This window comes from Bos taurus, chromosome 3 (genome assembly GCF_002263795.3).
Source record: "Bos taurus isolate L1 Dominette 01449 registration number 42190680 breed Hereford chromosome 3, ARS-UCD2.0, whole genome shotgun sequence".
Classification (NCBI taxonomy): Eukaryota; Metazoa; Chordata; class Mammalia; order Artiodactyla; family Bovidae; genus Bos; species Bos taurus.
Genome location: NC_037330.1, coordinates 94,946,146 through 94,973,196, shown reverse-complemented (window position 1 = coordinate 94,973,196; position 27,051 = coordinate 94,946,146). Strand labels below are relative to the sequence as shown.

Sequence of the window (27,051 nt, the reverse complement as noted above, 5' to 3'; positions counted from 1 at the left end):
AGAAAATATAATCTTACAAGGTAAGGTTTATCTCTGCGATGAGCATAATTACATAGCTATAATAATGAAAACACTGATTACTAATTTAGCCAGATATTGTGATACAATGATAGGAGCAGGAGGAAGGAAGGGAGGTGTGGCAGGGGTTTAAGAAAGCTAAGTTCTTGTCAACCATTTGTTGTTTAGCTGCTAAGTCATATCTGATTCTTTCGCAGCCCTGTGGACTGTAGCCTGCTAGGCTCCTCTGTTCATGGGATTTCCCAGACAAGAATACTGGAGTGGGTTGCCATTTCCTTCCCCAGGGGATCTTCCCAGCCCAGGGATCGAACCCATGTCTCCTGCTTTCCAGAGGGGTTCTTTCCCACTGAGCCACCTGGGCAGCCCCTTGCAACCATTAGATGATATGTAAAAGTAAAAAGTAACAGGAGTGAATTTCATGGTATGTGAATTATATTTCAACTTAATTTCAGTTTTTAAAAAAAAATTGAAAAAAGAGGTAAGTAAAGAAAGAGCAGTCCAAGTGTATTATTTAGAAATAAGGCAGTCAACACTAGAAGAAATGGCTAAACGACTGACTGTCATCATTGCCCTAAAGGCTTCAGTGAAAGCAATTCAAGTCTGTAGTACTCTGGAGGAAAATACCTAAAAGGGGCTATTTTAGAGCCAGACTCTGTAGGACCAAGAAGTCAAAGTGGAAGAAGCCACAAGAACCTGAGGAGAAGGAAGTCACGGTGACCCTGAGGACGGCTTGGTTGTTCTAGGCTATGGAATGGGGATCCTGAGCCATTTTTATGGAATTCTCAGAGGTCGGAGTGACCCAGAAGGCCGAAAGCATTTAGTTACACTGGATTCCTCTCATGTAAGACTTCTGGGTCTCCATCTAATACCCCCATCCCTACACTCACATATGTGCATGCGCGTGCACACACACACACTCACACACACATATACACATCCTCCATCTCCAATCTGGGCTTAAGCCTCACCTGGGCTTGAGGTAGTTGAGTGCTTCTGAGAACTGGTTGGTGAGGAAGAGGTCAAGGGCGGTCATGCACTGGTCCAGGGCCTCATGGAGGCTGCTCACAGGAGTCCTGGTGGGAGAGACACGAGCATGACCCGGAAGCTCTCAAAAGAGCCTTGGTTGAAAGGTTCAACTGTCCTGGCTGGAACAGAGCCTCCCAGCACCCATTTGACCTCCCTGGTGATCCTTGGATGCGTCATGAGCTCCTCCAGGCTGCCCCCTCTGAACTAGGACACAGGACAATCTGAACCTACCTCTGAGTATTCCTAAAGGTGGGAGAGGGGAGAGGAAGGAGAATGTCATCTGATACCCAGTGGGGGGATTGGGAAGGGGATGAGGATAGGGTCTTGGGGATTGGTGCAAGGAAGCCTCAGGAATAAATTTATCTTACCTTCCATGCCCCTTTTGACCCATTGGACTTTTCTGCCCCCACTTGGGGGGCACAGCCCACCCACTAAGTTCCACTGCAGTCCTTTTCTTCCTCCTTCTTCTCTAGGCCTTCTCCTGGCCTCCTCTGGCCTGCACTTTAGAACCCCACAGGCACTGTCACAATGGGTTGGAATGGTCAGCCACCCTGTAAGAGCTGCCCAGGGGGCTTTACATTCAAGAGCCACCTTAGCCAATAGCATCTCCAGTATACCTGGCCTCCTTCCAGTCCTTACACCTCTTTTTAAAAAAGTTTATTTGTTTTTATTTGGCTGCACAGGTCTTATTTGCAGCATGCGGGATCTTCAGTCTTTGTTGTGGAGTGCGGGATCTTTGGTTGTGGCACGCAAACTCTTAGTTGCAGCATGTGGGATCTAGTTCCCTGACCAGGGGTTGAACCCCAGCCCCCTGCATTGGGAGCACAGAGTCTTAACCACTGGACTACCAGAAGTCCCCCTTACACCTCTTTATAGCTTTATAGCTCTTATCACTCTGTGACCTTTTTTTTTTTTAACTTATTTTTGGGTTTATTATCTGTCTCCCTCCACTAAAATATAAGCTTCCTGAGGGCAGGAATCTTCATTTTGTTCACTACTGTATCACCAGTGTCTAGTATCTGGTACAAAATGGGCTTTTGATAAATATAGGTTGTCAGTGAATGAATGAATGAACAAATGAATGAATGAATAAATGAAGAGCCCTGGGTTCTGAGAGCAAATTCCTTATCTTTCTGACCCTGTTTACCATCTAAAAGATGAGAGATGATCCCAAAAGTCCTGTTTGATTTCTTGTGAATGTTTCTTCTCCAAGGGCCTCTTTTACATAGAGAAGATTCCAAAAACAGTCTTGATGATCTTACTGCAAAAAGATCCTTAAAAGTTAAAGTTCCTTCTCCACCAGATAAAGTCCTACACCTATCTTAAGGCCCAGCTGTAAGGACTCTGTGTTGCATCAGCAGAACCTCGCAGGCAAAATGAAGTATGTTTTTTGGTCAAAACTGTTTCTTCTCCCAAATCTGTTCTCCAGATTTCTCATCTCAATAAACAATACCCCGCTATCAAGTTTCCCAAGCCAGAAATATTAGTAGTCATCCTTGACACATCCTCCCACTGGCCTCCGTCATCTGCTCCATCAGTAAGCCCTCTCAGTCCTATCTCCTGAAAATCTCTTAATCCACCTCCTTCTATACCCAGTGGCCTCCAGTCCAGGCCCCTACCATCTCTACCTAGGTCTGATGGGAGACTCCACCTTCTACTCCTGTCCATTCCTAACTCTTCTCTCTGTTAACTTCATTTTATTCTGTGCTTCATTTCTCTTCATTCTCTTCTTGGCCATCTCTTTCACTCACTCTATTAGATTTAATTTCTTTATATCTTTCATTTCACTAATTCTCTTTAAGTATGTCTCATCTGGAGAAGGCAATGGCACCCCACTCCAGTACTCTTGCCTGGAAAATCCCATGGTCGGAGGAACCTGGTGGGCTGCAATCCATGGGGTCGCTAAGAGTCGGACACAACTGAGCAACTTCACTTTCACTTTTCACTTTCATGCATTGGAGAAGAAAGTGGCGACCCACTCCAGTGTTCTTGCCTGGAGAATCCCAGGGACGGGGGAGCCTGGTGGGCTGCCGCCTATGGGGTTGCACAGAGTTGGACATGACTGAAGTGACTTAGCAGCATGTCTCATCTGCTGCTTATCCTGTCCACTGAGTTTTTTTAATTTCAATTATTTTATTTTTCACCTTCATAAATTCTACTTGGTTCTTTTTCAAATCTGCTTGGTCATTTTTGGCAGTATTTTGTTCTCTGCTTATTGTTGCAAGTCCGTGTTTGATTTCTTTCCACATTTTAAACACAATCACAGTGTTTCATCACTCTAGGATCGTAGACTCTAATTCTGCTATTTCTTGCTTCTGGTATCTATTGTTCACAGCACCTCGTTTCCTTGTATGTTTCATTTTACCACAAGCTTCTATCTGACTGATCCCAAAGGGATTTTTAAATGAGAACCCACTTCTTCAGAGAGCATTTGCATTCACTTCAGCCAAGTTCCCTGTGGTGCTACCACCCTAAGACCACTTACGTTACTTTTTTGGTTTAGCATTTTCAGGACCACAGAGGTAGTGTATATTCAAACCTGAAATTTGTGTGAGAGCTGACTGGTATGTATAATTTTCTAGGGAGCCCCTTGGTCCCCACCAGAACTGTTGTCTCCCTTTGTGGTGTGTGGGTATTTTTTTCCCAGTCAGTATCCTTACATGCTGAAGACACCCTTGAGGGTGGCACATTCATGTAGTGGTGGGGTGGTAGGGAGGAGAAGCTCCAACTCCTCACACCATTGGGCAGCCGCGAGTCCTTATTTCCCATTCCTTGTCGTTGTTGTTTAGTTACTACATCATGTCTGACTCTTTTGCCCCCCTATGGACGGGAGCCCACCAGGCTCCTTTGTCCATGGGATTTCTCAGGCAAGAAAACTGGAGTGGGTTGCCATTTCCTTCTTCAGGGGATCTTCCTGACCCAGGATCAAACCTTCATTTCCTCATCTCCTGCACTGGCAAGTGGATTCTTTTACCACTGAGCTACCAGGGAAGTCCATTCTTTAAGTGTCATTAAAACTCAAGATTCTAGGTTTCTGTAGCTTGTAAATACCACCAGGTTGCTGTGGCTTCATCTTATTTATCGGCCTGATTTCAGCTCCCTTGGCTTGAGGGATTCTTGGCTTGAGGGATTTGTTACTGCAGCAGACTCTCAGGAATGTATGTTAAAGGATGAATGTTGTAACTCATCCAGCATCTAGGTAGTTTTATTAAGGGATAATGTAATAGCCAAAGGTAGCTTTTTAAAACCCAAACCTGACCATGTCATTTCCAGACTTGAAGGCCTTCACTGTCTTCACCCTTAGGATAAAGCCAAAAAGACCCCACTTCATGAGGTGGGGACAGTGTCTTCCTTTGCGCCCAAGGCTTAGCCTAATGAGTGGGGTTCAGTCCATTCATCTCTGCTGGTGAATCAGCGAAAAGGCAATGAGTACCCACTGCCCCAGGCACTTAACTGCTGTCCTCTCCTTGAGCACTCACAAAGCTTTGTGAAGTGGAATTATTATCCCACTTCAGAAGAGGAGACTAAGGCACAGAGAGAGGTGGCTTGGCCAAGGTCACATGCCTGAGCATGGGTTCTAACCCAAGTTTCTGCCTAAGCCAGTGCCCACCAGCTCAGCCCCAGGGAGTCAAGTCCATTGTCCTGGCTTCTGTCCATCTCTAAACAATTTCAGAAACAAGAGCCTACCTTCCCTTTCTGTGCACACCCCACTCCCACTCCCACCACCATCTCTACCCGCATCAAGAGAGAGGTTCTGCGTCCTCAGTCTACCTGGAGAGAAAGATGCACAGACAGACAGACAACACAGAGGCACATATTCCCTTCTCTGGCAGCCTCAGCATCCCTTCCCCTTAACTGTGGTGAGGCAGGTCTGCAGTGACCTCTCCAGACCTGGGGCTAGGCCCTGGGGAAAAGAGACTGGACCCAGACCTGGGCCTGCCCTGAGGGCTACACAAGGCAGAGGCATTGACAACCAGAGTCATCAGGGCTGCGCTCATGGGCATCACAGGGGGCTGACGAGACCAAGAAGTGAGGGTGGGGCAATCAAGGAAGTTGTCTGGGTACAATGGCCCTGAAGTGAGGACTAGATGGACAAAGCAGTCCCAGAAGGGGAACAGAGTGTGAGCAAAGGGCTGGAGGCATGGCACCATAGTGAGGAGGGGGCGCCAACCATCACGGGGCAAGTGTGGAAGACAAGCTTGGCAAGGCCTATAAGTGAAGGAGTGAGGTGGGGGCATCCCAGCTGGCTGGGAAGCTGAGGTGGGCTGGAGACATCAGTCCCACTGGACTTAATAATAGCACTGACAAATACCCATCACTGCCGGGAGAATATCACTTCAAGTTATCTAAATTGATGCCTGCATTATTTCACTCAATCCTCCTACCAGCTCTAGGAGCCAGAAGTTCTTATCTGCATGTGACAGATAAGGAAGTGAAGACAGTGAAAAGAGGAACCTGGTTTCCTGCTCCCAGGAACCTGGGAGAAGACAGAAATACTTTCTGCAAAAGCAATCTGCCAAGCCTTTCCCTTCCCCTGGCTGTGACTGAGGTCCCCACTTCTCTGTAGGCTGTCTCCATGTCTTTAAGGCCTTCCTGCTCCAAGCTCCCAGCTGGGGCCCAGGCCAAAATATTCCTGGGCTCCCAAGTAGTGATGGTGGCCTCCTCTTCTGTGCTGCAGGTGGGGGTGGGTGGGCGGGGAAGTCGAGCTGGATAGAGTGTGGAGAATGGCTAGTGACAACGAACACCAGGATCTTTAGCATAGTGGGAGGGGGCTTGAAGTCAAAGTGAGAAGAGAGCTGAAGGGTGGGAAGGGGTGTCAATCCTGCAGCCATCCCACTCTCCCCTTCCTTCCCACCCCTCCACTTCAGTCTGCCTGGAAATCACTACCTTAGTGTGTGATGGGCAGAGCTGGGGCACCCTCGTACCTGCTGAAAACAGAAAACCCTCCTACCCAGCCCTCAGTCAGGGTGAGGTGGGTGGGGCAGTGGAGGCAGGGCAAGGCGGTCACTCAGAGCAGACAGGAGTCAGAGCTGGCCTCTACTTCCTGCTCCAGCATTCAGGGGGAACTCTGGCTGAGGGGAACCCATCTATGGGGGACCTGTCACTTTCACAATGACCTTTCTAAACTGCAAATATGACTGGGACTCTGCTTCCAGAGTCACCCTTAGCTGTGCATAAAGCCAGTACCACGTGGCAGGGAGTGATGTGGTGTGGCCTAGGTGGTGTGGAGTTTTGAAATCAGATAACCCTGGACTATAGATGCAGCTTAGCAATCACTTGTTGGAAAAACTTGGGAAAGTTCTTTAACCTCTATGAGCCTCAGTTTCCTCATCAATAAAATGGGAATGACAGTATCTACCTCCCAGTGTTGCTACTAAGAATGACTGAGACAGTGTAAAGGACATTAAAAAGCACTGATGAAATGTTAGCAATTTTTTTCCCTAAGATGTTTCCATCATTTCTTTTACAGAACAGCACCACTTTTATAATGAAACTAAGTAACTTTAAAAATCGAATGCACATGTCCTGCTGCTGCTGCTGCTAAGTCACTTCAGTCGTGTCGGACTCTGTGCAACCCCATAGATGGCAGCCCACCAGGCTCCACCATCCCTGGGATTCTCCAGGCAAGAACACTGGAGTGGGTTGCCATTTCCTTCTCCCATGAATGAAAGTGAAAAGTGAAAGTGAAGTCGCTCAGTCGTGTCTGACACTTTGCTGCTACTCAGCAATTCCACTCCTACCTGGGAACCTGGAAGAACACTCATATATGTGTAAGACAATCATTTGAGAATATTGTTTGAATAACAAGATCCTGGGAACCATCTCAGGTTCAGGTGGACCTTCCTTCCACCTCAGGAAGGCTGGATAAATAAATAAATAACAGTCTCTACATCAGGTGGCATACCACAGGAAGGCAAATGCAGACCAGGGTTTCAAGGATCAAGAGACCTTGATCTCAGAAACCTGAAGCTGAATGAGTAAAAGCAAGTTGCAGAATTATTTATGCTGTATGACTCCATTTACAGAAAAAATTTAAAGAACTACATAATTTTTAGGCTTAAACATACTCAGTAAAAGAATACAAACAGACAGAAAAATGATAAACCAAAATTCAGGATGGTGACTGTCTCTGTAGAGGGAAGGGTAGGGGTGGTCCACAGGGGCTTTGACCATCTTTGCCATGGTTTATTTCTTAAAAAGAATATGAAATAAATGGGGCACAATATTAACATCTGGAAAAGCTTGCTGGCAAGGGCAGAGAGTTCATTTTATTATTGGCTATATTGTTCCGAAGGTTGAAATTATTTCATAATTTTTGAAGTGATGGAGATTTAAATGTTGGTTTGTTCACCACTGCCCCTCACACATGGAGCTGGGCTTTTGCCCCTGCTCTGCTCAGACCCCACCAGAATGCACTGACTGGGACCAGATGGACCTTGAGGGCACGAAAATGGGCAGGTATGGTTTAGTAGGAGGATGACCTGCCAGTGCAGAAGGGCAAGCTCATTGCCCTGAAGGCCCAAGGAGGGGCCAGAGGAGCCTAGAGTTGTAGAGGGGACTGCAGGGATGTGAGGGTGCAAGGAAGAAGATGAATGAGGGCTCTAGTCTGGGGGTTCAGGATTCTTTGATAGGTGCCCTGCTCCACACCTGCCTTTTCTCCTAAAAATCATTTTTCTTGGCCCAGTGGGGGTGATGCTCAGGGCTGGGCAGACAGACTTAACTAACTTCCAGATTTACAGAGACCAGCCCAGAGAAGGAAGGGAGCAGCCAGCTCAGCCTCCCTGTATTTTCCAAAGGAGGGACCAGAATTCTAGAGAGGATAAAGGACTTGGTCAAAGTCATACAAAACGTTGCCTGACTTACCAGGCAACCCTTCCCCAGGACAGGGAGTCCCCCAGCCACCCAACTTCCAAGCCTTCAGTCTGGAACACACAAGGACCCTGTGGAGGCCTCCAGCTGACAGGTGGCACCAGCCTCGTCACCTCCCTATTCATGTGTTAGCCCTGAGGCCCTACGCAAATACTGTCCTGTTGGCCAGGCTCCAGGCAGAATGGCACCCCTCCCAGCTCACCTGGGCCGGATCTCCACCCAGCAACTTCCTAGCAGCTCAGGTTCCCAGCCCCTACCAGTGGGGCCCACGAATGGCAAAGAGCTGCTCACTACTGCGGGGCAGTGTAGGGTCCCACAGGTTCCTCAACGGGGTGCGGTGGCAATGAACACCAGTGCCACGTTGAAAGTGACAACGCCCACCTTTACTACCCCTGTTCCTGTTGTGCTCAGGAGCCCCGGCCGCTTCCTAGCTTAGCCTTTTAACTCCTTCGAATATCCCTGAAAATGAAGTAGTGCCTGGCATCCGACACTGCTGGTTTCAAATCCCAGGCCCACTTCTCACCTCCTGGGAGGCCTAAGTCATCTAAGAGCTACTGGCTAAGGTCCCTCACCTGTAATGGAGGTGATGATGGTGGGCTCAGGTGTAAACGCCAGGCGGGAGGGAGAAAGCTCTGACGTGGCTGTGGCCACAGCTTCCGACAAAGTTGGGACCCCGAGGGGAGTGACCGGCCCAGGGTCCCCGGGGCCTCCACCTTCCCCGCTCAGTCCCCTTCCCGCTCCCCGGCTGCGGCGGTGGCGCCAGGAGGCAGGGGCGGGAAGCCGCAGTGCGGGCCGCGGGGGAGGCCGGGCCCGGCGCCGCCCCCCGCCCCCCGCCCCCAGTCCCGGCCCGGCCCGGCCAGCGCTCCCTCGGGCCGCCCCGCCGCGCACTTACCCCGCAGGTAGGGGGCCCGGGGCGCCGGCCGTGGTCATCGCCGAGTGGGGCGGGCACCGTGCCCCCGCGGACGCCAGCCGCGGCCCAGGTGCTGCCGCCGGAACCCCGAGCGGGCGCTGTGCGGCCGAGCCGCGGACGCGGCGCCCGGGGAGGGGCGCGCCGGGGGCGGGGAAGGCGGCGGGGCCGGGCCGGGCCTCGGTCTGCCCACCCGCGCAGTGGGGCCAGGCCGCCGCCCGCCCGCGGCCGACCGCAGACGCGGGGTCTGCAGCGGGCGCGGGTGGGAGGGCTGCCTGGGGCCGGCGAAAGGCGCCCCCTACACCCCCCATCCCCGCCCTGACAGAGAGAGCCGGGGCGCCCAAGGTCTGCCCTGCCCATGCCCGAGAACCCTTTGCGCTCAATCCCCCTGGAGGGCGGGCTCACGCCTTCCTCACGGAGCCCCAGCAATCTGGGCCCAGAAAGTTCTCCTAGACCTGAGGTCCACCTCCCTGCCACTCTCCCATCCCCACAGCGCCCGCCTCTCAGCGCCCCTGACCTGAGCCCTTCATCATCCTACTGCATTGGTTGGGGGCAGTCATGCAGAGAAAGACCTGGATTTTAATCCCACCCATTTGCCCACAGCTTGGCTGTGCTTCTCTGTGCAGGAGACCAGAAGGCAGAAAATCATGCCATTTAGCACTCACTGCCAGCCAGCAGTTCGCACTTGCCTCCCCAAAGAATCTTCATAACTGCCGTTTTACAGATGGAGAAACTGAGGCACAGAGTTCATGTGACTTGCTCAAGGGCACTCACCTAAAAAATGGCAAGTTGTGATTGGAACTCAACCCTCCTGACTCCACACACTCTTGCCTTCTTGGCCCCCTCTCCCCTGAATCCCCAGGGCCTATGTGGGGTCACCCATAACACTTCAGATGCCTACTGTGTGCCCAGCCCTCAGGTATATGTCTAGGACCAGAGTTAAGTTAAAGCCGACCAGGCCTCCTGGCAGAAGAGCCACTGGCCCATGAAGAGTTAACCAGCGGCCACCTCCAGGCTACAGATGCTCTTGATCATGACTCATCAGAGCACGTGGCTGCCATTAGAGCTGTCCCTTCACAAAGGCAGGGGACAGAGGGAGGAGGGGCTCCAGCACCCCTGGATCAGCCCTGAGCTCCAGGATGTCAGAAAGGGAAATAGGAGGAGCCTGTAGAAGCAGCCATGTTAGAAAGAGGGCTTGGACTAGGTCCTGGAGGAGCCAGGCAGATTGGGCCCGGTGGCAGAGGGGAGAGGCTTTGGGGACAACTGTTTAAATCTAAGCAGGTTGCCTGGAAAGGTAGTGAGTTCTTATTCTGTCCATATGTGAGCAGAGGCCAGATGCTCAAAGCAAGGGCCATCACACCTCTGGGATTCTGACATAGGCATGGAAAAGCTATTTAACTACAAGGAGCAGACTATGATAACATCCACCATCATCTTTAGAAGTCTGGGTAAATAAGAATGCTACAGAAGTTGGAGGAGTCTGAGGCTTACTGGAGAAGGTGGACACAGAGTTGAGTTTTGAAGTTTATATTGTTTATACACAAGGAAGTTGTAGAAAGGATGTACCAGACGGGGACATGGGTCAAAGAGCGTGGAAGTGGCAAAGGCACATTGATGACAGCTGGAGTTTGTGAAGCTGGTGAGAAGCCCAGCAATGTGTTAAAGAGGAGCCTGGGTGAGGAGGCTGGTGGAGGAGACTCAGATGGTGGTGGGGCGGGGAGTGTCTTGTCACATGCCATGCACCTTCAGGTCTCTAGGCATTGGTACACAGAGTTCCCTCTGCCTGGAACACACCTTCTTCCTTGTTATGGATTATTCATTTGTTTAACCAAGGGACAATCCAAAAGCATATAATTGATAGGCTTTTTTTAAAAAAAAGAATACAAATTTATCAATATAAAATTTAGAGGGTCCTCCCAGAGCTTTGGAAGGGGCCAAGTAAGTGAGGAGTTCTGAAGCTTTATGCTACCTTAGCTTCAAAGTAAATCTTTAGTTGTACTTGACCAACATTTATTAAAAACCTGCCATGTGTGAAAGAAAGCTCCTACTCACCCTGAAGGTTTCAGTTCAGATGCATCCTCTTCCAGGAAGCCCTTCCTCCCTAATGGGGGCAGTAGCTTCCTGGGCACACACTGCTCTAACCCATTCTGACCTCCCTATGACCTGGGGCGAACACCGTCTGTGTGGTGGGGGTGGGGTGGGGTTTGTATGTGACTGTCTCTGCCATCAGACTGGGAGCCTCTGGGTCTGGTCAGACATCTCTGTGTCAGTGCCCAACTAACCACCAAAAACTTGAAAACTGGGCCTAGCACTTTACCATTTTCCTCTCAGGTAATGATTACAATAATGACTGACATTCATCACAGGCTTATTATGTGCTGTATATGTTAAGTATATAACGTGGATTATCTCATTTTAATGTACACATTTAACCACCTCTCTGAGCTTCAGTTTCTTCCTCAGTAAAATGGAAATTCTGCCTGCTTCAAAGGGTCATTTGAAGATTAAGAATTCCTATGTGTAAAATGCCCAGGATGGTGCCTGGCATGTGCTATTTAAGTGCTCTGATGCTGGTGGTGGGGGGGCCAAGGTAGATGCTATTATTCTCCACCTTGTACAGATGAAAACTGGGGCTCAGCTCTGCCTTCAGAGCTGGAACTCTGTCTACACCACAATAGTAGCAGTGATGCTGGAGCCACTCACCTGGTGGATCAGAGCATCAGAGTGGCCTATCCTTCAGGAGGGCTCCACCCAGGCAGTTCCCAGCCCCCAGGAACTCTGGCTCAGCCCCAGACCCGGCGAGTCCGTGAGTTACCATTATTTCCACCTCCCAACTCAGGTGACCTTGCTCAGGTCATCTACTAATTTCCAGGGGACCAGGAGAGCGTCTTGAGTCCTGGGTTCCTTCCTCCCCTGCCAGGGGACCTTTTTTTCTGGTGCTTTGTGCCTAGGAAATGGTGGGCCTGCTTTCCTCTTTCATTTTCTCCCCAACCAGCAAGAGCAAGCAACTGGGCTCACTGCACTTCTCAGTGGCCCTGAGAAGCCTCATATAGACTAATTCCACTGATACCATCTCTCAGCTTAAGAAGACCTTCAGGGAATTCCCTGGTGGTCATATTGTCACCCTGCTTATTTAATTTATATGCAAAGTACATCATGAGAAACGCTGGGCTGCAGGAAGCACAAGCTGGAATCAAGATTGCCGGGAGAAATATCAATACCCTCAGATATACAGATAACACCACCCTTATGGCAGAAAGTGAAGAAGAACAAAAGAGCCTCTTGAAGAAAGTGAAAAAGGAGAGTGAAAAAGTTGGCTTAAAGCTCAACATTCAGAAAACTAAGATCATGGCATCCGGTCCCATCACTTCATGGAAAATAGATGGGGAAACAGTGGAAACAGTGCCTGACTTTATTTTTCTGGGCTCCAAAATCACTGTGGATGGTGATTGCAGCCATGAAATTAAAAGACACTTGCTCCTTGGAAGAAAAGCTATGACCAACCTAGACAGCATATTCAAAAGCAGAGACATTACTTTGCCAACAAAGGTCCGTCTAGTCAAGGCTATGGTTTTTCCAGTAGTCATGTATGGATGTGAGAGTTGGACTATAAAGAAAGCTGAGCGCAGAAGAATTGAAGCTTTTGAACCGTGGTGTTGGAGAAGACTCTTGAGAGTCCCTTGGACTGCAAGGAGATCTAACCAGTCCATCCTAAAGGAGATCAGTCCTGGGTGTTCATCGAAGGGACTGATGTTGAAGCTGAAGCTCCAATTCTTTGGCCACCTGATGCAGAGAGCTGACTTATTGGAAAAGACCCTGATGCTGGGAGGGATTGGGTACAGGAGGAGAAGGGGACAACAGTGGATGAGATAGCTGGATGGCATCACTGACTCAATGAACATGAGTTTGAGTGAGCTCCGGGAGTTGGTGATGGACAGGGAGGCCTGGCGTGCTACAGTTCATGGGGTCGCAAAGAGTCAGACACGAACTGAATTGAACTGAACTAGTGGTTAGGACTCAGCATTTTCACTGCTGGGGTTTGAGTTCAGTCCCCAGTCAGGGAACTTGTTTTTCAGTTGCTAAGTTGTGTCCGACTCTGTGACCCCATGGAGAGCAGCATTCTAGTCTCCTCTGTCCTCCACTATCTCCCGGAGTTTGCTCAAATTCATGTCCATCAAGTAGGTGATGCTATCTGACTAATATCCTGCAAGCTGCATGGTGTGACCAAAAAAAAAAAAGCCTTCAATAACTAACCTCCTCAGAATGCTCTAGAAAGTTCCACAGTAGCTTTATCTCCCATCCTACAGATGAGAAAACTGAGGATTGAACCAAGCGTGACTTGGACTCAGGTCTAAGCATGCCTTAAACCAAATTTCAACTGTATCCTATACAGAAAGTGTGTGGAAATGGGTGGGGGAGATGTCACACAAATAGGGGTCTGAGCACGTGAAAAGTGATGCCACTGTAGAAGGAGCTTAAGCTGTGAAGTCAGCTCTGCCTCTGCCCCTCTGAATCTCAGTCTTCCCATCTGTAAACCTGTGGTCACAGTGGCCACCTCTCAGCCATGCTCATAAGCTTGCCAAGCATTACTCAGGGACCCCGGTCCCCTCCCCTCTTCATAGCTGCGTTTTCGGTGCCTTTCTCCAGGCCCCTCCCTTACATGGAGCATCCCACCTCCACTGTCTCTAAAACCCAGAACTACCCCTCAGACCCTAGAGCCCTCCCAACCCAGCTGAGCTGGTGACTGTGAAGCTGGTTTTCCTTAGAGTGAGTGAGTGAGCTCCACCCAGCAGGTTACAGGCTTGAGCTCGTTAATAATTCACAGGTAAACAGGCTCATCCACAAAGGGCCCTGGAAGAGGGCCAAACCAGTCACAGTTCTTCAGTATTCCCCTGAGAGAGGCCCTTAGGGAGGACTAGGCCTGCTCCTTGGGCTGCCCCCCTCCCTCCCCATGGACTCTGGTCCTCACTAGCTGTGTAATCTTGGACAAGTTACTGCCTCACTCTGGCCCTTAGTTTCTCTCTCCCCACCAAATATAAAAGGAAGAGAAGGTTGGACCAGGAGGTCAAGGGCCCTCCCTGCTCTGATGTTCTTGGTTTCTGGGATTTGAGCTCTTTTTCAAAAGTCTGGTCCCCCAGAGCTGCCCAAGGTGGCTCTAAGAAAGGAACGCCCCGTCAGGCACAAAGACCAAGAACAATTTTGAATGAAAAGAAGATGCAGAATGCTAATGAGGGGTTTCTGGCATTGAGTGGCATCCTGTCAGAGGTCAGAGCTGCAGAATCAGGAAGATCCAGCTGGACTCCCAGCCCCACCATGTCCTAGCTGTGCGGCCCCCAAGCAAGTCATTCTACTGGTTTTAGTCAGGGCAGGGAGGGAGTGTTTTTGAGAGCAGGTTTGCAAGCTGGGGCTTATACCCCACCTCTGACACCCTGGAACAGTGATCTTGTCTTTGAAATGGGGATGTTGTAAGGATTAAATGAGATAATAGACATAAAGCTCTTAGAATGGGCCTGGTCATTATTCTTTGAGCTTTAGTTTCTTCACTCATAAAGCAGGGATAACAAGACTGACATGAGCAATAAAATAAGCAAATGGACCTGAAAGAGTTTTGGAACCCTGCAAGGCTAGCCACAGAACAGGGACTTCCCCTATGACATGCACCCAGACCTGGCCAGGACCACAAGGGCAACACCCACTGGACATCTAATACCTCCCTCAGGGCAAATGTGCCACCTCACTCACTGCTGGTCGGAGTAGAAAGTGGCACTATCTTTCTGAAGGGTAACTGGAATTATGGGCTGAGAGCCTTAGAAAGATGACCAGTAACACCTGGGCAGCAATCATATCTTAAGAAATAATCATAGACACAAAGATTTATGGTATGTGGATGTTCATCACAGTATTTCTTATAATAAAGATATAGCTGGAACTCATTTAAATGCCCATAGATAAGGAATTAGTTCAATGAATTATACTGAACTATTCTGCAGGTGCTAAATTTATAGAGAATTTATTTGCCTGGATGACTGCATTGTCCCCTGTTTTCTCTGCTCTCACCCATGTCCCTTTATTGTCTACCCTGCACACAGCTCCAGCCCTACTTGATCAGACCATGTCACTCTTCTGTTCACACCTCTGCACTGGCTCCCCATGGTGCTCAGTGCAAAAGTTAAAGTCTTCCCTAGCCCTCCTGCCCCGCTGTCTCTCTCTCTGGTGTCATCCTCCTTTACTCTCTGATTCAGCCACACTGGCCTCCTTGTTCTTCTCCAAATATGTCAGGCATGCTACCACCTTGGGCCATGGTATCCTCACCAGGGGTTTAGAATCGGAGGGGCCACATGGTGCCTCCCACATCAGAGCCCTCTCCCACCCTGTGCAGCTGCCCTTGGCCAAAGCAGGTAAATCAGAATCCTGGGGTCAGGAGCTTCAAGAACGTAAAACTTGGCATTTTAAATCATGAGTCTGACGATCACAGATGCCTCAACTCACAGAATCTGAGAATCCCATAGTTGAAAATTCAGCACTGGCCTTGAGCCCAGATCCAGAGCCAAGGAAGGGACACCTTAACAGCCCAAGGATTCCAGTCATCAAATTTGACACTCCCTATCTGGAGGCATCTTAGAGCTCCTTGAACTCAGGCTCAAACTGAGAGTAGGAAACCTGTCCACGGCAGCCCCAGCAGGCCCCTGGCCTCTTCAGCAAGGTCCCTCCATCCCTGGGGCAGCCATCTGTCCCACAGCAGCTCTGCCACTGAATTACTCTCTTAAAAGCATCCTGCCTGCTTGCACTTCCTCTCCTACAGGAGCAGCCATGGTGGGGGGCATGTACTGGTATGACTAGTAAGGGACTTTGTTTGTAGGCCAAGGAGGTGGCCGTCACTATATTAAGAAGCACAGGCATCATTTCCCTCTTCTAACAGTTCCCGGCTTCCCAATTCTGGTGCCTACAATCACACCATTGGCTCCCAAACCTTCCTTTTTTTTTTTTTTTTTAAAGATTCATTTATTTATTTATTTTAGACTGTGCCGGGTCTTTGTTGCTGCACACAGGCTTTCTCTAGCTGTGGTGAGCGGGGGCTCCTCTTCATTGTGGTGGCTTCTCATTGCTGCGGCTTCTCTTGTTGTGGAGCACGGGCTCTAGACACACAGGCTTTAGTAGTTGTGGCATGTGGGCTCAGTATTTGAGGCTCATGGGCTTAGTTGCTCTGTGGCATGTGGGATCTTCCTGGACCAGGGGCTGAACTTGGTCCCCTACATTGGAAGGCCGATTCTTAACCACTAGACCACCAGGGAAGCCACTAAACCTTTCTGAATCCCCTCTGTTCAACGCAAATACCATAGACCGAGGATTCCCTTGTAGCAGTGAACTCACATTTACTGATCACCAAATCTGCCCCAGTGGCTGTCTGTCAGGTCCTTTACCAATGTGGCTTCACCAGGTCTTGCCACCGCTCAGTGAGCAGCTATTGTTTCACAGATGAGTAAACTGAGGCTCACGTGGGTCAGGCAGCTGAATCAGGGTCATAGAGCCAGTATGTACATGATAAAGCGGGGGCTGAGCACCTTCCCAAGCCCTTTACCCTTTGGCCAGGCTGTGGGAGACAAGGCAGCGTGGTGGGTGAGGGCCGAGGGTGAAGAAGTCACAGGCCTCAAGCTGAGAGAATGGAGACCCGGTTTGTTGCCTCAGGTGAGAGACTCTGTAAGGGCATCTGGGAGTCAGAATTTTCTGGGTATTTGTGACCACCAAGTTCCAGCTGAGGTAGAAAGCCAGGCGTGTTCAGGTCCTCACCTACACTTCTCACTTAGGGGGCTACAAGACATAGCACAACTGGGTTCTTACAGGAGGGCAGGCGGGCAAGAAATCCACATGGACCCAGCTGCTCCTCATCCCCTCAGCCAAGCAATCTCACCCTCGTCATAAATCATGCCCCCATGTTCTCATCAAAACCGAAGCATACTGTGCTGGGCTTCAAGGACATGGGGGTAGATGAACCCTGTCCCTTCTTCATATGTACAGGGGAGACAGAAGGGGGTGACCATGACCCAGTGTTAAAATGCTCTGTCTTCTCAGCAATATCCTTTCTCCACGGGTAGCAGGGTCAGCTTTAAATATGTAAATCCCCTCCCTAATGCCCTCTGCTCCTGCTGCTGCTGCTGCTGCTGCTGCTGCTGCTAAGTCACTTCTGTCGTGTCTCCCAATACACAATAAAATCCAAACTCTGCCTTCTTCTGGGTAGCCTGCCTCCTGAATCCTCAATGACACACACACCTCTCTGTTCTTCAGACACATCTCAGGCTTTGACAGGAAATGTCCTCACTGCTGGAAATGCTTTGGGCATAATGGATTTTACTGTCCATCACATTGCTTTATTTTAAGCCACATACACGTGTGTGTGTGTGCATGTGTTTGTGCTCAGTCATGTCTGACTCTGTTACCCCATGGACTGTAGCCCTCCAGGATTATGTCCACAGGATTATCCCAGCAAGAATACTGGAGTGGTTTGCCATTTCCTCATGGCTGAATCACTTTGTTATATACCAGAATCTAAATACAACATTGTAAATCAACTATACTTCAATTAAAACAAACACACAAACAAAAATACCCAGAAAAATCAAACCTATGATATTAGAAGTCAGGATAGTAGTTACCTTTGTGGGCTTGCCCCTGGGAGGGGCACAAGGGAGACACTGGGGGTGGTAATGGTCTGTGTCCTAATCTGGGTGCTGGTTACATGGGTACTGGTTACCTTGTGAAGAGTCATTGAGCTCTGTACACTTAAAGTGTGTGCATTTTTCTGTATGTATGCTACCCTTGAATTAAAAGTTTATTTTAATAGTAAAAAAAATTTAAAGAAAAGAGGTCATCTAAAGTTGAATCTTATGGGGTGACTGTCAGGAGTGGTAGATGGCATTCCAGGCAGAGGTAGCCCTGAGCAGCTTAGCACAGTTGTGAGAGTCCTACAAAGCCAGCCGTTGTTGCTGGACCAGAATGAGGGTCACGGAGTGATAGGAAGTGGGCCTGGGCAGGTCACAGCCCCTCCCCTGGAGAGTCTTGACCTTTCACCACTAAGTGATAGAAAGCCACAGAAGAGTTTTAAAACAGGAGAAAAGGGAACCCTCTTACACTGTTGGTGGGAATGCAAACTAGTACAGCCACTATGGAGAACAGTGTGGAAATTCCTTAAAAAACTGGAAATAGAACTGCCTTATGATCCAGCAATCCCACTGCTAGGCATACACACTGAGGAAACCAGAAGGGAAAGAGACACGTGTACCCCAATGTTCATTGCAGCACTGTTTATAATAGCCAGGACATGGAAGCAACCTAGATGTCCATCAGCAGATGAATGGATAAGAAAGCAGTGGTACATATACACAATGGAGTATTACTCAGCCATTAAAAAGAATACATTTGAATCAGTTCTAATGAGGTGGATGAAACTGGAGCCTATTATACAGAGTGAAGTAAGCCAGAAGGAAAAACATCAATATAGTATACTAACGCATATATATGGAATTTAGAAAGATGGTAACAATAACCCGGTGTACGAGACAGCAAAAGAGACACTGATGTATAGAACAGTCTTATGGACTCTGTGGGAGAGGGAGAGGGTGGGAAGATTTGGGAGAATGACATTGAAGCCTGTAAAATATCATGTAAGAAACGAGTTGCCAGTCCAGGTTCGATGCACGATACTGGGATGCCTGGGGCTAGTGCACTGGGATGACCCAGAGGGATGGTATGGGGAGGGAGGAGTGAGGAGGGTTCAGGATGGGGAACACATGTATACCTGTGGTGGATTCATTTTGATATTTGGCAAAACTAATACAATTATGTAAAGTTTAAAAATAAAATAAAAAAAAAAAAAGAAGGCAGAGTTTTAAAACAGAAAAATGACATGGTCTGGTTTTTGATTTAGAAAAGACCAGTCTGAAGGATGGTCAGGAAATGTAAAAGTTAGGGGCTGTTGCAATAGTCCAAGAGGAATGTACAGCTTCGAGAGTCATCAAGAAGCTAAAATCAGCAGAGCTTGGAGACCAGGGTGGAGGTGAGGGAGGGAGGTGACAGAGATGACTCCCAGATTCCAGGCTTGGGCAACTCAGTGGATGACTATGCCCTTCACTGAGATGGGAACACAGGAGGAACAGGTTTGAGGGTGGGATGTGAAGTTTGATTTGGGGCTTTCTGAGTTTGATGTGCCAACAGGACAGTCAGATTGCCCTTCTCCAGGGCGTAGCAGGGTGAGCTTTAAATATACAAAAGAAAGGAATTTGGGGTCAAAGCTCAGAAGAGAGGCCAGGGCTGTCCCCTCTTCCCCTTCTCATGAGAACACATCTGGAGATACCAACTCACCCAGGAGTTGGGGGTGACACACAGGGTGATGACATACCCCGAAGGGCTGACTGGGAGGAGCTGTGGTGCACATGGATGCCCACTTGGACCTAGGATTTCCCTCCAAACTGCTGCCCCAGATGTGGAGGGTGAGGGATGTGAGCAGCCCTGCTGGAGGAGAGGCGCAGCTGCCCACACCTGACTCCCAGTACGGCCCAGGTCCAGCTCACCTGAGTTGCCCTCACCGGTGAAGCACCGGAAGCGGGGCTTGGGGTGATGGGTGGCATCTCTTCCCTCCCAAGCCCAGCCCTGCTAGGGGCCATAACACCGAGCACGCGGCACGTGGGGCGGGTGGTGGTGAGAGGCAGTGGGCTGCCCCTCCCGGGGCCCTCCGGCCGTTACCCCGCGCCCAGCAACCCGCACGCTGCCGTCGCCTGCTGTGTCCCGTCAGCTGTCCCTCTGTCGGCTGCCGTCCCGCAGTCCCACTCGCGCCTCCCGCCGAGTCCCCACCCCCGCCTGGTACCTGTAGTCGCTTTTCCCGGGGGCCGCCCCCTTCCAGGCGGTCAGAAAGGCCATGGACGCGGGCCCGACTCGGAGGGGGCGCGGGCGGCCCCTCGCGGCGGCGGCTGCAGTAGCTGCGGCTCGGGTGGCCGCACCTGGACGGAGTGGGCGGGGCGGGCCCCGTGGCTCCTCCCCGCCCGGCCGGGCGCCTCCCTGCCTGACCGGGGCGTTGGTGTCCAAGAGCCGACCTGCGGTCCCAGGGCGAGAGCACTCCCGTCCACGGCCGTCGAGACAATGAGAAACTGAGCCTCCTCCCCCCACCCTAGGGATTTGTCCAAGGTCACACAGAGAGCCAGTGGCAGCGCTAGGACCTACCCCGGGCGCCTCCACTCCCAGTATTGAGCCCGTACTCCGTATCGAGGGGTGATGGCGTCACCAATGCCTTTCCCACTTGCCTAAGTGCAGAACCGGCCTTGCCAGGGCTGTACCTGAATGGGGTCAGGGGCTTGGCGCTGTCCTCAAAGTGCAGGGCACAGAGCAGGAGGGGCGGGCAAGGAGCGGACAGGAGGACAGGAGTGTGGGAGTGCAGGCTGCTAGCGGAGCAAGGCCCTGGGACATGGCCCTGCTCACAGACTTCTGGCTCCCTGCCCCTGTTGGAGGTGGGAGACAGAGGCGACTGAATCTGTCTCCAGCACATACTTTCTTTGGAACCCCATATTTTGTCTTAGGTAATGTACCTTTTCACTTTTTATTTAAAAACAGTAATAAATAGAAGAATCAGCTCTGGAGCAAGTGAGCCCCTGGCAGTGCAGCCCAGCAGGTTGCATGGGGGTGGGGAGGGTGGGAGCTCGACTAAGGGTGAGGAGCAACGGAGCAGCTTGAGGTAATCGAGAAGGATCACTCCAAGGTGGAGTGTGTAGGATGGATTCAGGGGTCCCTGGAGACTTCTCTCTGTGAGGGAGTAGGGGGAGGTGAACAAAGGTCAGGCGGGCAAGATGGCAATGGGACCAGTTCTGTCTCCCTTTGGGCTGGGTCTGTATCCTAGGTCTTGAGCAACACAATTGATACATCAAATGGTGACTAATTGTAATGTGCCAAACCCTAAGCCAGGTGTTTTATACAAATTTTCATTTAATTTCATCTTATTAAATACTCACCCCCCATTTCAGTTGATGAAACTGAGGTTCAGAATGGTTCGCTGACTTCCCTGAGACCAAGCCTTACAAGATCTGTCTGCTCCATCTGGTGCTCCCCCAATCCTGCCTGTGGCCTACAGGTGGGCAGGGCACGGAGTGGGAGTCCTGGTCAAAGCAGAGGGCAGAAGCCTCAAGGCTCACCTGGGCAGTTTCTCTCACTTTTCCTTAATAAGCAGCAGAGAAAATACAACCTTTTCCCCTTTCTCTGAGCACTCATGTCATGGTCTTGGCAGATCAACAAGGGCCCGAGAATGCTGCCTATCTGACCACAAAGCCAGAGCTTCCAGATCTGGAAATTCCAGTTACAGTGTACTCAGGAACCCAAACCCCTCGGCTCACAGAGCTTTTTGCCCAGTCTGGCAGCACTGGGCACTGCAGATAGCCAACTTCCTCCTGGGCTCGCAGGCATAAAGACTACAGGAGCTCAGATGGTCTGGTCTCCTATAGGCACCAAGCCCAGTATAATCCTGAGTGGGATTTAAGGCCCACCCAGCCACCAAGCCCACAACCACCACTACTTCCTATAGGAAGCCTTCCTGTATCTCCCAATGGAGGACTAGCTCCCTCTTCAGAGATTTTCTCTCAGAGCACTTAGCACTATATATTTTTTTAATCCTTATATTGATTATCGATGACCATATTAGTTCCACTCTTTCAGATTTCTATCTGAAGGTACAGAGAATGTCTCGCATTTGTGTCTTCCACGGAGCCTAACACCATTGTTACACATAGTAGATGCTCATTACTGAGAGAATGAGGGACCTAATATTTATCAAGTTTCTACTTAGTGGCAGACACTATGCTGAAGGCATTTACATACACTACCTCTATTCTAGGCAACTCTGCTTTGAGAATATTTGAGTCAGTTTAGAAATGTTCCTGAGATCAAATTAGGAACTGGGGGGAATTCTCTGGAGGTTCAGTGGTTAGGACTCGGAACTTTCACTGATGGGGGAGGGTTCAATTCCTGGTCAAGAAACTAAAGATTCCCACAAGCTGAGTAGGGTGGCCAAAGAAGGGGCGGTGGGGGGAGAACTGGGATTCAATCCAAGGGTTCTCAAACTTCATGGCTTGTTTCCTGTTCTTCTTTGACACTGGACAGCTTCATCATCATATTATTTTCATCACCATCATTTACTTATAACTTTGTTGGGCATTATTCTAAAACCTTCTTATGTACCAACTCATTTCATCCTCAAAATAATCCTAACAGGTATGTCCTTTTACAACCTCAATTTCTATAGTTGAGAAAATGAAGCAGAGGATTAAGCAATCCACTGAAATAACAAAGGCTGGTTAAGTGGTGGAGCTAGGACTCAACCCAAGCAGCCAGACTACAGTCTGTATCTTAATCCCAGTCCCAGTCGGCCTGCCACCCAAGATTTTAGAATGCACATAGTATTTATGAACCACTTTCCCAAAGTTTATCTTATTTTGAATCTCACGTCCCCACCCCCTATCCCTCAAGGTATAGCAGGTTTTATTAATATTCTTTCCCGTGCTCTGGAGCCAGACTGCCTGGGTTAGAATCTTGGCCTAATCACTTGATAGCTGCTTTTGACTCCAGGCAAATTACTTAACCTCTCTGTGCTTCAGTTTTCTCATCAGTAAAATGAGGATACCACCACCACCTACCACAAGTGTTGTTGTGAGGACTAAATGAGTTGATGCAAACAAGAGAATAATGCTGGACAATGTGTGATAGTTTTATCCAGAACCAGTGGGGAACATTCAGTATCAATAAACTTTCAAGATAACTTTATTCCCTTAATCATATACAGACATTTTCCTAAAATTTTTTTTTCTGTCTTCTTAAAACACAGAAATGACGGCTCTTACTTGGTGAGTATCTGCCATGTAGCAGGAATGAAGACTTTATATTCATCATCTTTAATCTTCACAACAACCCTGTGAAGTAACTGTAATCCCCACTGAAGACCAGAGAAGTTAAAGAGATTTACCCAAAGTCACACAGCTAGCAAACAGTAAGGCCAGGAATCTTTTCAGGAAGCTGAGCTGGTCGGGGTCTTCTTTGAGAACATCAGTTCTTGCTTAGGGCCCAGGGTTGCTGTGTTTGGTATCTGTTGACACTCAGGCTCAAAGGGCCTTAGAAGGCCACAGATGCAAAAGGCAGCCTGGTGTGCTGGAACAACAGGTCTCAAAGACAATGCACCTGGGCTGGGGTCTTGGCCAAGTCATTTCCATCTCTCTATACAACATGTTTTCTATCTGTGATAGTGTTGTGAGCATTAAGTAGGGTAATGCATACTAAACACCTTAGAGACAGGCTCAGAGATGGTCCTTAGTGTCAGCTACTTTTCCTTGTCTCTTTTCCTTTTTACGAAATAACTCAGTCCTCTCAAGTTTTGACTCCAGAGGAAATAGAAAGGAGAGGCTGAAATTAATCTCTCAGGTCTTGGACAGCTGAACACATTCTGTACACTTATTGCAGAGGAGAAGAAAAATAAATCAGGTCTTTCAGCAAAGATACACCTTCCCTCCATAAGATAATCCTTTACATTATTAACCTGTATATACATTAGGACTCATATTTCTTACTTGAAAAGAGCACTTAAAAAAATGACTTTCATTTTATCTTGTGACCTGGTATATATTAACAAATTCTATTTCACAATTTTTAAAATGCTAATTATTAACATACTAAAAAATCTACGAGTGTAATATAAGGTTTGCTTCAACATAATCTGAAAGGGAACTGGGTAGGAACATACAAAAAAGATTGGACATGAACTGATATTCATTGAAGCTGAGTATTGGTACATGGGTGTTCGTTCTAATTTACAGGCATACCTCATTTTACTGTTCTCTGCTGTATTGTACTTTGCAGATATTATGCTTTTTACAAATTAAAGGTCTGTAGCAACTGACTCGATGGACACGAGTCTGGGTGAACTCCGGGAGTTGGTGATGGACAGGGAGGCCTGGTGTGCTGCGATTCATGGGGTCGCAAAGAGTCGGACACGACTGAGCGACTGAACTGAACTGAACTGAACTGAGCAACCCTGCATAGAGCAAGTCTATGGGCTCAATTTCTCTACGGCATTTGCTCACTTTGTGTCTCTGTGTCACAGTCTGGCAATTCTTGCAATATTTCAAACTTTTTCATTATTATTATTATTATACTTGTGATGGTGGTCTGTGATCTTTGATGGAACCATTGTAATTGTTTTGGCATTTCTTAGCAACAAAGTATTTTAAAATTAGGGTAGGTACATTGTTTTCCTAGATACAATGCTACTGCACACTTCAAATAAACTACAATGTAGTATAAACACAACTTTTATATACACGTGATTCACTTTATTGTGACATTCACTTTAGGTGGTCTGGAACCAAGTGCCTGTACTACTCTGTTTCCGTTTTCTCCATGCTGCTGGCTGCACTAAACTGATTTCACAACCCAACTAAGAAGTTACGACCTACCTGTTGAAAAACATCAAGTTAGAGAGTAAAATTATGCACAATCTATAAAAGGATTCTATATACTACAATCATATTAGAGTGGCTGTGTTTCCTTCAAGTGGCATTTTCTCAAGATTTGTTTAAAGGGAGTAAAGAAAACACATATTATGTGGTCAACCCACTACTGATTCAATACCAGTCAGAAATTAAAAGTTATTAAGGAAAAGCCTTCAAGGGGTTAGGCTATGAACCTTAATGTGACGGGGATCAGTGGATGTTTTACTACAAGGGTGATAAGGCAGATTTAGATTCTATAAGAATCTGACTGCCACACGGAGGATGGTCTGGAAGCAGAGAGAAAAACAGAGATTGGTGGCAAGGAGATTTGGAAGCTTAAGCAAAAACCTGAAGAGATGATGGAGACCTGAGCTGGGGAAGTGCCGCAGGGGACGGAGGGGTCAGATTTGAGAGATACTTAGAAGGCAGAGTTGTGAGGATGGTTTGGAGGCGGATGAGTCAAGGAGAAAGCCTGGCACATATACACTCAATAAATGATAATGATCAAAGAGAGGGTGAGGTCAGAGCCCAGGGAGTGAGATGTTTCAGTAAGAACTCAGAAACGGGAAACTCAGCCTTAGGAGGAGCTAAATATATAGCCCACATATGTGATGAAAGCAGGAAATGCCAAGTCACCCCAAAGAGACTTTATAGCTACCCAACCAGCCAAACCAGGCTGTAGCCTGATTAAACACATTAGTCTTAAGAACATGTTCATCCAAGGAGGCTGCAGAGTGAGGAGCCTCATAGGCAGGAGGCATTCAAGCATGGGTAGAGAAGAGTCTTTTTCAACTAAGTGTGGGCGTCACAAGCCCTAGGGCAACATTTACTGGAAACTGACATTTTGGTCTTTACAGCAGTCCCTGAGAACTTGCTTAACATGAGCTCTGTCTCTTTTACTGATGAAAATCAGGTTTCTAAACTTGAAGGTCAGACTTTGGATAAGGTTGAATTCACTAAGTAATGAACGTCCCTTAAATGAGGCTTGCCAGGAGACTGTCTGCCAGTCTTTTACAATCAGCAGAGCCCTGCCATCAAACGATGTGGGCTTGTTAAAAATGCGTTGTTTGCTGTTGTTAAATTTTGACAGTTGCCATCTATGCTTTTACTAATGCTAGGAGCAGAATACTGTGTCCTAGAGATACCCCGTCTGGGAAGTCTTTCCCAATCCTCTCAGTCAGAAATATTCTCTCCTTCCTCTGGGTGTCCCAGCACATCTATTGTAATCCTCAGTGTGCAGTGCCATGAAATTAACTCTAAGTAACATCTGTCTCCCCTACAGACGTGTTGCACCCTGAGGGCAAGGCTCTGACCCAGCACAGTACCCAGAACACAGTACACCTTAGCAAAGGTGAATGGAATGATAATGATCTTCTCGTTGTACATTTCCAAAACTCAGATAACGAGGGGCTTTATGGCAGTGAGAGGTACACTACTGAGCCATACATCAAGTGTTTTAATGTAAGTTTTGTTCAGCAGAGCAGTGATTGGAGCATGGATTCTGGAGCTAGACTGCCTGGGCTTAAATCCTAGTTCTGACACTTTTTAGCTCTGTGATTTGGGCAAGTTGTTTAATCTTTTGTACCTTAGCTTTCTCATCTGTAAACTGCAAATAACAGCACCTAACTTAAAGGAATGTTATGGAGATTAACATGAGTCAGTGTATAGACCTTCCTCGACTTATAATGGGGTTATATCCCCATAAACCCATCATAAATTGGAAATATTTGAGTCAAAAATGCATTTAACACACCGAGCATCAGAGCTTGGCCTAGTCTACCTTAAACATGCTCAGAACACTTAATGTAACGTTATGCGATGTAAGAACACTTATACTTACCTATAGTTTGGCAAACTTGTCTAACACAAAACCTATTTATAACAAAGTGTTGAATATCTCATATAACTTATTGAATATTATAGTGAAAGTGAAAAACAGAATGTCTGTCAGGATACTCGATGGTCTTAAGTGTATCGGTTGTTCACCCTTGTGATTGTGAAGTGGACTGGGAGGTGGGCTGCTGCCCAGCAATTTAGCAGCAGCAGCAGCAGTCTGGGTAAAGGTAAAAATTCAGAATTCAAGGTATGATTCCTACTGAATACGTATTACTTTTGCACCATCTTAAAGTAGAAAAATTTTAAGTTGAACCAGCATAAGCTGGGGACTGTCTGTATATTAAAGTGCTTCAAATAGTACTGGCATATAATAAGTGCTGTAAGCTTGCAATTATTATTATTTTTTAAAACTCTCTTTATGCACAAGGAAGATTAGAGGTACTTCACACTATGAAGCAGAAGCCACAGGTCAAGAACAGAGTGACCAGGTGCAACAGCACTGCAAACTCAATGAGTAGATCTATTAATAATAAGACATGTATTTGGACAAAGAGACCTGGAAGTCAGCCTCTATTCTAGTGGTTCTCAAAGTGAGGTTCAGCAACTTTAGCTTTATCTGAGAACTTCTCAGAAATTCAGATTCTTAGGTCCCACTCTAGACCTATTGAAATCACAAGCTTGTGGATGGGGTCCATAATCTGTACTTGAACAAGGGCTGATGCTCGCTGAAGTTGACATCCACTCCTTTTCACTCACCACCCACATCTAATCAAACCCTGCGTGCATGCTAAGTCGCTTCAGTTGTGTCTGACTCTTTGCGACCCTATGGACTGCAGCACGCCAGGCTCCTCTGTCCATGGGATTCTCCAGGCAAGAATACTG

At 48.2% G+C, this 27,051-nt stretch overlaps 1 protein-coding gene across 4 annotated transcripts in view; it reads right to left on the bottom strand.

Moving 5' to 3' along the window:
* The window catches only part of TTC39A (tetratricopeptide repeat domain 39A), a 50,663-nt gene extending 30,846 nt beyond the window's left edge, over window positions 1–19,817 (bottom strand). Inside the window, exons 1-2 of one of the 4 annotated variants that reach the window (XM_010803567.4) lie at window positions 19,680–19,817; window positions 987–1,091 (exon numbers count right to left, since the gene is read on the bottom strand). In XM_010803567.4, coding sequence (XP_010801869.2) covers window positions 987–1,091; window positions 19,680–19,732 — 158 coding nt within the window. In that variant the 5' untranslated portion in view covers window positions 19,733–19,817. Of the gene's footprint in view, window positions 1–986; window positions 1,092–1,412; window positions 1,597–8,486; window positions 8,615–8,806; window positions 8,929–19,679 lie in introns of those variants that run through there. The other 3 variants (XM_002686362.7, XM_010803569.4, XM_024990141.2) reach the window with 3 other exon arrangements.
* Between the last annotated feature and the right edge of the window lie 7,234 nt (window positions 19,818–27,051).